The following is a 12727-nucleotide window of genomic DNA, read 5'->3' as shown; positions in this document are numbered from 1 at the left end:
ATGAGTCTGGTTCTTCTTGATGTTTCTACCTGTTCAACATGAGTCTGGTTCTTCTTGATGTTTCTACCTGTTCAGCATGAGTCTTGTTCTTCTTAATGTTTCTGCCTGTTCAGCATGAGTCTGGTTCTTCTTGATGTTTCTACCTGTTCAGCATGAGTCTTGTTCTTCTTAATGTTTCTGCCTATTCAGCATGAGTCTGGATCTTCTTGATGCTTCTGCTTGATCAACATGAGTCCGGTTCTTTCTGATGTTTCTGCCTTTCCAACGTGAGTCTCTCCTTGATATTGTTGTCTGCTCAACATAGACTGTTTCTTCTTGATGTTTTCGCCTGTTTAACTAGAGTTTGCCTTTGCTGGATGTTCCTGCTAATTCAACATTAGGCCAATTCTGCTGAGGGCTGTGTCAGTTCAGTTTGGTTCTGGCTCTGCTTGAGGTTTCTTTTTTTCTTTTTTTAAGATTTATTTGGGCTTTTTTATGACTTTATTGACAGGACAGTGGACAGAATCAGAAACAAGGATACGAAAGCTGGGAAGAGACATGCAGGAAATTGCAACAGGCCAGATATGAACTAAGGCTGACTAAGTACATGGGGCGTGCCTTAAACCACTAGACCACCTGACCCCTAGAGGTATCTTTCTGTTGGACATAAGTCTTGTTCTGCGTCAGGTTTCAGCCAACCAGGCATGACTGGTTGTGGTCAAAGTTTCTGTCTACTCAACATGAGTCTGGTTCTGCCACTTTGCTCAATGTTGCTTGGTGCTGTGCTGAGGAGGAAGAGCATAACTGCTAACGTAACTATAAAAGAGTTTGTTCTGTCCAAATGAGATAAATGTGTATTTAAACATAAGGCAAGTGCACAAAGTTGATCCCCTCGCCACACACATAATTTAGCTTACATCAGAGGCCGATTCGCATTTTTGCACCTGCTGCGCTTTTCAAACTCCTCAGAAACAGATCATGTTTTCATTGCTCTCTGTGCGCGCTGTGTGTGTCCATCCAAGTATCTCAAACTGTGTGTGTGGTGTCTCTGAATATTTGTGTGGTGTCCTCGGGGAACTCCTGTCTCGGCCCTGTCCCAGGACCCCGGAACCTTCCAGAACACCGGGACCCGAGCACACAACAAACAGCCCCGTCAGCGTGATTTATCGGCCATTCACCCGCCAGGTCAATCACACACAAAGACGATCCAAAAGCACGTATGAAAGCGCACGAACATGAAAAATTTACCTGAAAGAATGCGGATTCTCAGGCAGACAAAAAGATGCGCTCAGGCAGATGTGGACTCAGACATCACGTATGAAAGTGCGATTTGGGGCGGGAGGAATTTCTTTTGATATGATAAGAATGGTGAAAAACAATAGATGAGGGGCCGACGGAGAGAAAAAGGAGCTGAAAGGGCTGAAAAAATGGGTTGGAGTTCTGATTGGAGGGGAAAAGAGAAGGATGATGAAGCAGGGATCGGAGGAAAGAGGAGGGGGGTTTGAAGTAAACATCGATGCCGGATGAATGCAATTTTTTCTTTTCTCCTTCTCCCCATCTTTCCCCCTTCCTTCTCCTCCTCCGAGCGGGAGAACAAGAGGCACTGCATCATCCCGACAGGCGCAGAAAGAGAAGAGAGGAGGAGAGAAAGAGGGATTGTGACGGACGGATAAAGGGCTATCCGTCTCTGTCTGTCACCTCATTCATCGTCCCCTGCTCCGTCCTGCCGGCCCATCCGTCATCCGCTGTCACACACAAATACACACACTCGCTTCTGAGCTACTTTCACACACTCAAACAGCGACTACGACAAACACGCACACATCAAAGACGGGCACACAAACTTCGCTTCGCTCTCCGCCCTGTTTCACACATTCACTGCCATGACACAAACACTACACTGACTTAAACACGAGCACTTTCACAGCAACGCCGACAAACACGCAGCGACGCCAGAAAGCCACACAAACTCGCTTTGACTCTTCGCCCCGTTTCACACGAAGACAGAGACACACCAAAAGAAACACATTTACACATTTAACGATCACAAACGCATGCAAAACTCGGAAAAATACGCTCGAAAGCAACAACGGAGAACACAAATTTGCCAGCACGTACTTCACTAGCCTGCCAAAAACGCTGTTTTTCCAAAAACTCAAAATACACACAAAATGCACGCACAAACACACCCCGCCCGACATCCTGCACACAGCGGAGCCGTCCAGTTCTGTCCCTCCTCCGACTGGTTCTGCTCCGGTTTTCCCAGGACCCCAAAACAAGACATCCCGGCACACAGACGGCCCCGCTTCCTGCAATCAGCTGTGTCTAAACATCAGGTTCGACCCGGGTAACTAGACCTAAACACGATGTTTACATCTTAAAAACAAGGTCAAATACTACACAGGAATGGGAAACTAACCCGACACATTTACCCACATGACTGGTGCTAAGGAGGTTTTTGTGTTCCTTTAGCTTTTTGAGGGCATTTCAATTTTACTTAAGCATAGTTTGGAGGTGTCAACTCGTTCACATATGTGCATAAACACAACCACAAGTAGAAAAGTATGGGTCCAAGTAAATTCAAAATTATACATAATTCATATTAAATTAGCAAGTGCAAATGCATGATTCACAGGATACATGGTGAAGATATTAATAAGAGAGAGAAGTGAAAAAAACAGGGGTTGGCTTTCAGTTCCTCAGTGGTAGTCAGAGAGTCTGTTTTCTAAAAAGGGCTGCCATGTCCCACAGACGTTGTTAAATGATTTCATATCTTCCAGTGTAACATGTCTTAAAATGTAAGTGATGTTTGAATCTTAGTTGCAATCATTATTAAAGATGAGGCTCTCCCATCGATGTAAGTAGAAGAGAAAGTGTTTGTCCATGAAACTGTGCTGTCTGATGATGATCATGACGGTAATCCAGGGTGTTACATGAATAATAAGAACAGATATGTCTTTATGCATTCAAACTTTCGTACCTTTAATTTCATTCTAAGGGATCATTGCAGCCCCATTATTGCTAAACTACAGATATAGACTTCAAATTAACTACAGCTACATCTCTAGTGCTAATCAAAGCAATTATTATTTAAAGTCAAGAAATCACGTAGGGGGCAACCCTCATTTACAACAATGTCAAGTCAGTTAGGAAGGAAATTCAAAGAATAGGAAGCCAGAGAGACTGAAAATAAGGAGTTAAAACAGCCATCATGGAGATGTAAATACTGAACCAGAGCAAGAGGTCTAAATAATTTAGGCAGAATACAAAACAGTTGAAAAAATGAAACCCAAAACGAACTTATGTAGTTTAAAAAGTACAATTAAATTCCTAAAACACTTGAAAAGGTAAAAGTTCATTGATCTCAAGAAGCTGCTGTTATTTGTCTAGTCAAGCCCAGAATAAGCAAACATTATATTTACTGGTTCTGATCTGACTTGTGGATGAAATAAAAGGAGGTGGTATGAGAAGCTTCTAAAACTAGAAAAGCACACGGAGAGCGCAGACCTCCGCCATTAGCCCTATCTCCCAATGGTAAAGAATCCTCTAAAAAATTCCTGGATCCAGACGGTGATCCGGATCACTCCCAAAATCTAATCACTTCTTCCTTATGCCATTCCTGACATTTCCTTAAAATTTCATCAAAATCCATTTATAAGATTTTGAGTTATGTTGCTAACAAACAAACAAACCTTCCCGATCACATAACCTTGGCGGAGGTCATAACCGAGCAATGGAAAAGATCTGTGAGATAACATTTTCTCTAAAGATCTTTAAAAATAAAAATATTTTCTCATCTGGAGAGAAAAGAAAAAAAACGGTAGATCAGTTGAATTTATTGGCTTTGTAAAAAAAAAACTGGCCACTATAATTAAGGTTTTTTGAATGTTCCCTTCTTCATTGTTTACATTTTTCATGCTTGACTTCTTCTCTTTTTATTTTAACTTCAATTTTGGTTTGAAATCTCCTAATACAGAACAAGTACAGTGTGTTTTACAGTGTGGTCACAAAGGAAAGTAGAGCCCTTTATTTACATATTTGTTTTTAGATGTACTTTCCTGTCTTTTATTCCCTTTATTCCAGTAGATTAACATTTTCCAGTTTCTAGCTTTCTAGTTTTTGTATAATGACCTATGAATTTCTACACTTTTTAGTTGTTTCTGTTCTACACTGTGTTGATTTCTAGTCCGTTCCGTCTCGCTCTAATATTTTAAACGCTCACACAGCTCTGGTCCTTAAGTCTCTTTTTATATAGTTGGGGTAGTGCGTTGCCTGGATTGGTCTAGGTTATTCTGGGTTTTTATACTTGGCCGTTACTTTTATTGTGGAATTTCATATATCTGGGTTTTTATGACGGATTTTTAACTCGTGCTGGCTGGATTTTTCATGGGTTCTCCTGTTGTTGGGGTTCCGTCTTTCTTGTTGTGTTGTTATGCTTGTGTTATGATAATTTTTAAAAACTGTGATTGTGCCTGTTAAATACGATGGAGTATTAGGGCCACACGAAGAGAAAAAAAATAAAAGAATAACATTTTTTTTGACATTATGAAAATAAAGTCATAATATTAAGAGATTAAAGTTGTAATATTACGAGAAAAAAATCGTAATATTACGAGAATAAAGTTGCAATATTATGAGAATAAAGTTGTATTATTACAAGAAAAAAAGTCGTAATATTACAAGAAAAAGTTGTAATATTATGAGAATAAAATATTACAAGAAAGAAAGTCAGCCGGGGCGCCGCCTCCATTAAAATGAGCAATGTTGAGCATCTTGTGAAGCTATACTTTAGTATCGGTTTCACAAATAAGGAAATACTTCATCTTTTGGCACATCAGCATCAAATTATTATCAGAATCAGGACAATACTCCATCGTAGATTCGCGGCGCCACAGCAGACTGTCTTTCTTGTAATATTTAGTCTCATAATATTACGACTTTTTTCTCGTAATATTTCAACTTTTTTCTTGTAATATTTCAACTTTTTTCTCGTAATATTACAACTTTATTCTTGTAATATTATGACTTTATTCTTATAATGTCAAAAAAAAAAAAATTATCCTTTTTTTTTTCTCTTTGTGTGGCCCTAAATACTCCGTCGTAGTTAAAGCACTTTGTAAACTTCTATTTTTAAAGGTGCTAAAAAAATAAAGTTCTTCTCCTTAATATTATTATTATCATTATTGTTATAGTAAATAAGAGTTGAAAACCAAGGAGAGCCTACTGGGAAAAACAAATGGATGTAGGGTGCCCAGTTCGTGGGTATCAGAGTCTGTACATGGGACGTGCAGACGCCTCTAGGCCACTGGCATCCCTATAGAGCTATTTTTTAATGACAATTACACATATACTACTCTGACACGACAAATAACACAAAATGATTCTGGTAAAATAAACCCTGGTAGAAGTCTAACTTCTGAGTTCTGTCCGAGGAAAGATTTTTATTAATTTTGAGGTATTCTGTAATGCTTTATACATAATAATAATAATTTCTTTTAAAGGTACAGGAAACAAGTTTCTGCTTGAATTTTTAGACAGATTTGCACATTTTTTTTGCACATATGTACCAGACTTTAACTAAAAAACATCTCATGTCTCAGGTGTTTTATGCCTTTTTTTAGGTTTTATCCATTTCCCTAGGGATTATATTGTGAAGCAGTTCATTAACGTGCATGCCATTTAATGGCATTTCTTTAATATAATCTGCAACATTCAGTGAAACCACAGTCAGATAAACAGCAGAGTCACACAGTGTAGAATCGGACAACAGTAAAGATGGTTAGGTCGACAGTAAGAACATAAAAATGTGAATTATTACACGTGTAAAGTTGGAATGTAAAGTGTTGATTGACAGAGGAGGTGTCAAAAGAAAAACAGAAATTTACCAATTTAAATTAAAAAAAGTTGGGAAACCAAGTTAAGGGGAAGACGAGGAGAAGGCGTTAGAGAAGGAGGAGATGAAGGACAGGGGGGAGGATGCTAGGAAGGATGAAAAGGAGGAGGGGAGGAGGAGGAGGGAGAAAAAAAGATAGTGGAGCTAGAGAAAAAGAGCAAACGAAGGAGAGAGGACCACGAAAGAGACAAAGACCTACTTGTCTCAAGTCACTGAAGGCCAGAAGCAACGTGTCACCCTGGAAGCCTGCGACCGGGCCGGCTCTGGCAAAACCTGTGGGAAAATACAAACCCGCCCCCCCCTCGGTCCTCCCCCGGAGAGAGGGAAGAGAGGAGGAGGAGGAGGAGGCGAGAAGAAGAGGGTGAAAAAAGCAGAATAATAAAAGACCTGGTCGGATTCGCTATGCATCGGGATAGATTGGCAGACAAATGACAGCCTGGGGAGGACGGGGGAGGAGGGGGGGGCGGGAGGAGGGGATGGAGGGTGTTAGAGTCATGTCGTTGGGTCTTGTTGGGGAAGAAAAAGAGGGTGTGTGTGCCCGCTTGTGTGTTTTAGGGCATCAAATCAAAGGTTATGCAGTGTTTTAAATGTAGGTGGTGATTCCTGTGTTGTGGGACATTAACCCTTTAAAGGCCAGGGATGTTTGTAAAAAACATTCAGAGTGATCCAGTGGGGAATTTGACAAATTTATAGAAATTTTCAGGGTATAAACGGTAAAATAGGTGTGAATTCAGGTCAGGATTATAACCTTAAAACTGTTTTATCAAATATGTAAGTGGTTCATATGACTTTATTATTACTGTAAGCCTCATTAAGGCTAAATCCATTTAGAAATTAAACTTTTGACTTCTTTTTTTAGGAATTTTGGTGGAAATTATGAGGCAAAGTAACTGCATAAGTATTGAAAAATACAGTGCTGTGAAAAGAATTTGCCCCGTCTTAAATTCTTTAATGTTTGTTTGTTTGTTTGTTTGTTTTTTGTTTTTGTTTTTTGCATTTTTGTCACATTTCAATGTTTCAGGTCAGCTACCAAAAATTTAAGATGAGACAAAGATAACCTGAGTAAATACAAAAATGTACTTTAAAATTAAGCTTTTATTTATTAAGGGAAAAAAGCCATCCAAACCTACCTGGCCCTATGTGAAAAAGTAACTGTGCCCTTGTTAAATCATGAATTAGCTGTGATTAATCACATTCTCTTTATCCGTACTGATTAATACCAGATCTGTTCAAAGAAATCCCTTAAATAGAACCTGTCTTACAAAGTGAAGTAGGATAAAAGATCTCATCATGGTACGATCTAAAGGAATTCAGGTGAGAAACAAAGTCACTGACATCTACAAAGCCATTTCTAAGGCGTTGAGACACCAGAGAACCACGATGAAAGCCATTACCCACAAATGGGGAAAACTTGGACCAGTGTTAAACTTTGCCAGGAGTTGCCAGCCTACCAAAAATACTCCAGGAAGGTCACAAAAGATCCCGGAACAACATCTAAAGACTGCAGGCCTCACTAGATTCAGTCGTTGGTGTTCATGATTCAATAATAAGAAACAGACTGGAAGAAAAAGGCATCATGGGAGAGTTAAAGGTCAAAACCACTGCTGACCAAAGAGAAGACAAAAGGTCGTCTCACATTTTTGGGAAAATATTCTGTGGACTGACGAGACAAAAGTTGAACTTGTAACTTAACTGATGGAACCACGAATTCTGCTTTCTACCAGAAAATCCTGAATACCTGCTTCATCATTTCACATCTTACTTACATCTATAATCATTACTAAAACAGTTTCATTGAATCCTAGAGCAATACGACCTAACTGCTATGATAAATCAACGCTGGTCTATTATAATAGGGCCTTGGTTCCCAACCTAGGGTACAAGACCCCCCTCGGGGTCCATGAGAAAGCCGTTATGAAGTAGTTTATATAAAGGTCTTTTGATAAGAAAAGCATGCATAGGCCTTTTTTAGGCTTTTATCACAATTAAAATCTATGTTGATTTTTGGTAGCAGTGTGCCACTTTTTCTTCTCTTTTGGGTCCTGTGGGGGCTCTGCTTTTCTTAGGTACATGAAGGGGGGGCTCCAAGGAAAAATGGCTGGGAAACACTGTAATAGTGTATAGTCTTTATTATGATATCAATGATTAACGCTGGTTATATCAATGATTAACACTGGTCAACAGCAGAGACCATAGCAGAGGGGACGGTCTAGACCTGCCCTCCTTGTAAAGCGTCTTGAGATAACTTTGGTTATGAAGTGGTGCGACACAAACAATCATTGATTGATTAACTGAATGTCTGGCCACCTGTTTGTGACCCCAAGTTCAGCAGGACAATCACCCAAAACACACTAGCAAGTCCACCTCAGAGTTGTGTAGAAATGATTTTGGAGTGGTCTAGTCAAAGTCTGGACTTGAATCTGGTTTAATACTGTGGCTTGACCTTAAAAAGGCAATATTAGCTCAAAAACTCTCCAAGCAGAGTGGGCCAAAATTCCTCCACAGAGATGTGAAAGACTCATTGCCATTTATCTCAAATGCTTGCTTGCGGTCGTTGCCACCAAGGGTGGAACGACCACTAATTAGGGTTAGGGGGCAATTACTTCTTCACATAGGGCCAGGTAGGTTTGGAAGGCTTTTTTTTTCCTTAATAAATGAAATCATCATTTTAAAAATTCGTTTACTGATTTGAAAATTTAAGGGCGACAAATATACCAAAAAATAAAGAAGTCAGGAAGAGAAAACACTGTTTTTCACAGCATTGTAAGTGACTTTAGTAATTTTTTTACAGTTTTATTATTCAAACATGGTTTCTATCAGTTTTATTTTACTGTCAGCATCTTTACTGCTAAAATTAATTTAGACACTCCATATTCTGGATTCTTCTTAAATTTTCTGATGGAATTAAAGGGTTAAAAATGATATAAAGAGTCAAATTCATGTAATTTAAGTCAGTTTTACATCTAGAACAGCTTCCTTACACTTAAAAGGCATAAATCAGATTGTATTTTTATTTTAAATATTGTAAAAATATGTGATTTTAAAATTTTAGGTTTCCTATTGGAATTTCAAGAAAACTGGAGGTACAACCATTACTTACACAGTTTACTGAATCCAGTCCCATCGTACCTCCAGACAAGTTCAGAATCTAAAGGTAACCTCAATAACTCTGATGTCTCAGAGTCTGTCAGGTGACTCGGTAAGGACTGACCTGTCCCTGTTTGATACCCGATGTCCTTAGTTTTGTTGAGAAGTAGAATGTGGATTCCTCTTTGAAACTTCACTATATCTAAAAAAAATTTGAGTGAAAAAAAAAGTATTTAGTGGGGATGCTGAGCATCCACACTATTGATATTCGCGTCGGCCATTTTGTTTATTATTATTCTTCTGCACCGGCTATCTCCTCCTTCATATTTTCTCGTATCGACACTGTTTAAACTTTAAAAATTCACTTTCTTTGTCATTCCACTGCAATGACTTTTCTCATTTCTAACTTTTATCATTTTAAAATATAGCTATTTTCATGCTATTTTCAGCTATTTCTATGCTTTTTCAGCCATTCAATGCCATGTTCCCCTACTTTTAGGCCAAAATCAGCTATTTTATGCTATTTTCAGCTATTTCAAGGCTACTTTCAGCTATTTTTATGCTATTTTTAAGCTATTTCAAGGCTACTTTCAGCTATTTTTATGCTATTTTCAGCTATTTCAAGGCTACTTTCAGCTATTTTCTGGCTATCTGCAGCTGTTTTGGGCTACTTTCAGGTATTTTTACCCTTTTTTAAAACCACTGAATGCAATTTTCAGCTACTTTTATGCCATTTTATGCTATTTTCAGCTATTTTTGTGCTTTATGAATTTTTCAGCAGTTCTTCCACAATTCAGCTCTCAGCATCCCCACGCAATTTCAGCCGAAATTGCAATTTTTGATCTAGTTTGTATTGAAATAAACTTTAAACATCTAAGTTAACACTCCTTTGCTCTTATACCTTGATTTCCACCACAATAATGACAAAAAAATAACTGACAGTAGTAAAAAAGCCTTGTTTTTAAGTCTTGATACTATTCTAGCGTTTAAATGTTAACTATCGAAGTATTTCAATGAGCCTATAAAGGGTTAAGGCCTGTCAAAAGTGTGTTAGTAATTGTCTATTCGTTTTTTTGTACAGTGTTTTATTCTGGAACAGTCGAGTCCTGTTGGATTCTGAACCCAAGGTGGCGCCTGATTGTGTGCGTGTCCATGTGTGTAAATGTGTGTGCGCATCTGTTTGTGTGGAGGTCGTACGGAGTGTGAGCTGGGGTCCTGGCGTCAGTTGGCCCCGTAAACAAGCCGACTGGTATTCCGAGCGAGGGAGCGAGAGAAAAGAGGAGTGCCGCGGAGCAGAGGGAGTGAGAACAGGCCTGTAGCTAATCTCTTTCACCTCAAGAGGCACACATACACACAAACACACAAAACACACAAACACAAGGCCATACACGCACCGCAGCACGGATTACACGCCTGCCATCTCCACTGACCCCCGATAGACATGCAGACGCACACTGAAGGCGGCTGAGCTAACCTTTTATCCCATTCCACCAAAGTAAACATCCATAAACTACCTGATCACTCTTTGGTCCTCACCTTTACCTGTTTCCTACCTTTATACCTCTTTTTCTCTAGATTATTGCCCCAGAATTAGTTTTACTAGTGTTATTTCCAAGAAGATCTCTAAACCTTTAGAAGAATGAGACATTTGAGCGTTATCTGCTACAGGTTCAAATAAATGTTGGGTTAAAAATGATGGGAATAGAGGCCTAGTGGTTGGGTAGCAGTTTTCAATACTGCTAAACTTTTTCAAATTTCAATTTTACTTCAAAATAATTCAATCAAATTATACAGGAAGGAGGCTGAACAAAGCACCTGCTAGCATGCAGAGGGCATGGATCCTCTCTTGTTTCATTCAGTCCTTCTAGGACTTTTGAGAAGTCAGAGTTAGCATTTCTGACAGGAGCATCAGAAGTGATTACAGTTGCAGTGTTGTTCACACACCTCACTGGTAAACTGACTGACATTCAGATGGATGATCAACTTAAGTTTTGTCTCGTTTTTTCCTCTACTTCTGTAAAAATGGGCTCTCTTTAACTCTCTCTTGATTTAGAAATAACATTAATCAACTGTTGCTAATGCTACTGTAGCCTGATGCTGAAGTCATTTAAAGTCATTTTTTTCTTTATGACAAAGTGAAAGCCCACTTGGACTTGAAAGCCATGAGGGCTTTCATTTGCACTGAGGAGTCTTCCATCTAGCCACTCTGCCATAAGCCCAGATCAGAGGAGGGCTGTTGTGATGGTTGTCCTTCTGGAACTTTGTCCCATCTCCACACAGGATCTCTGGAGCTCAGTCAGAGACACCATCCTATTCTCAGTCACCTCTCTTACTAAGGCTCTTCTCCCCCGATTGCTCAATTTAGCTAGAGGACCAGCCCTGGGAAGAGTCCTGGTTGTGCCAAACTCCTTCTGTGCTCTTGGGAACCTTCAGTTCTGCCTTGTAGCCTTCCCCAGATCTGTGCCTGTCAACAATCCTGTCTCTGAGCTCTGCAGGCAGTTCCTTTGACTTCATGGCTGGGGTTTTGCTCTGATATCATTGTCAGCTGTGAAGTCTTCTATAGAGAGGTATGTGTCTTTCCAAATCATGTCCAATCAGTTTGATTTACCACAGGTGGACTCCAATCAAGATGTAGAAACATCTCAGCAAAGATCAGAGAAATTGGGGGAAGATGAGCCAAATTTCAGTATTGGGTAACAAAGCCAACCTTGGGGTTGGACTCCCCTTGGCGTCACGAGACACTAAGAGGGGTCATCAGATTCCCTAAAGAAAACTAAAAATATTTTTTCAATTCAACTGTTGTCACATTTTTGCCATTTAACAATTATTTTTGCCATTTTAAACCCTTTCCACCACTCTTTTCTGCCTGTTTTTATCCACTTCTAAACCAATTCTTAAGCCTAAGCCTAATGTTGCCTCTGTTGACCCATTATTGCCACTATTAACCTCATTTCAATACTGTTTATGCCCATTTTTTCCCCATTTTAACCCCATTTCACTATCTGATATGCCCATTTTTGCCAGTTTGACCAATTCTTGCCAATATCTGCCTGTTTTTTCTCTCTCAGTTAGCACTATTTTGCCAGTTTGTGTCGTTTTGTCTTCCCATTTCACCAGATGTCCACTCATTTTTGCCAATTCAAAGCCTTTTCAGCCACTTTTTAATCCCCTTTTACCACTATTTATGCCCATTTTTGCCACTGTGACCCATTTTTGCCTCTTTTGGTTATTTTTTACCATTCTTATATAATTTTTGCCACTTCTAACCCATTTCTGCTACTTTTAAGATCCAATTTCACCACCTTTTCTCCATTTTTTACATTAACCCATTTTTTCAATTTTTAACCCATTTTAATTTTTTTTTTTTTAACAAAACAGGGTTACATTTTTAAGAAGGCTACATACTACACAAATGATTTTAAAAAAGAGACTTGTTTCATTAGTAAGAGTGGTTATTTTTTAAGGTTAGATATAAAATAAGGATATCACAGCTTAACGTTACAATAGACCATGATTTTGCTGACCTCCATGGGCCCTCAGTTTGGCTGGGCTCCAGAAAGCTCTCCCCTTTACCCCCCCTTATGGTCGGCCTTGTCTCCACATGACTATTCCTGAATGTGCATGGCTGTGTTCAACCACCTTCAGGTACAGTGGGGGTCCTCGGTCTCTGGCACTTTTATTTGGGGGTCATGGGCTGAAAAGGTTTAAAACCTTGACGACAGAGGAGGGTTTGTTGTTCCTGATGTTCATATTTGGGCCTGACATTCA

The 12727-nt window shown here is 39.3% G+C and overlaps 1 protein-coding gene across 7 annotated transcripts in view; it reads right to left on the bottom strand.

Annotated features, from left to right (window-relative positions):
- Positions 1–12727, bottom strand: part of exoc6b (exocyst complex component 6B) — a 151132-nt gene that overhangs the window by 39760 nt on the left and 98645 nt on the right. For all 7 annotated transcript variants that reach the window (XM_041779378.1, XM_041779379.1, XM_041779380.1 and 4 more), the window contains one exon: positions 6072–6145. In XM_041779378.1, the coding sequence (XP_041635312.1) occupies positions 6072–6145 (74 nt within the window). The remainder of the gene's footprint in view (positions 1–6071; positions 6146–12727) is intronic.

Source organism: Cheilinus undulatus, linkage group 22, assembly GCF_018320785.1.
Source record: "Cheilinus undulatus linkage group 22, ASM1832078v1, whole genome shotgun sequence".
Taxonomy (NCBI): Eukaryota; Metazoa; Chordata; class Actinopteri; order Labriformes; family Labridae; genus Cheilinus; species Cheilinus undulatus.
Note: the sequence above shows the minus strand (reverse complement) of the source record. Positions and strands in the feature narration are given on the sequence as shown.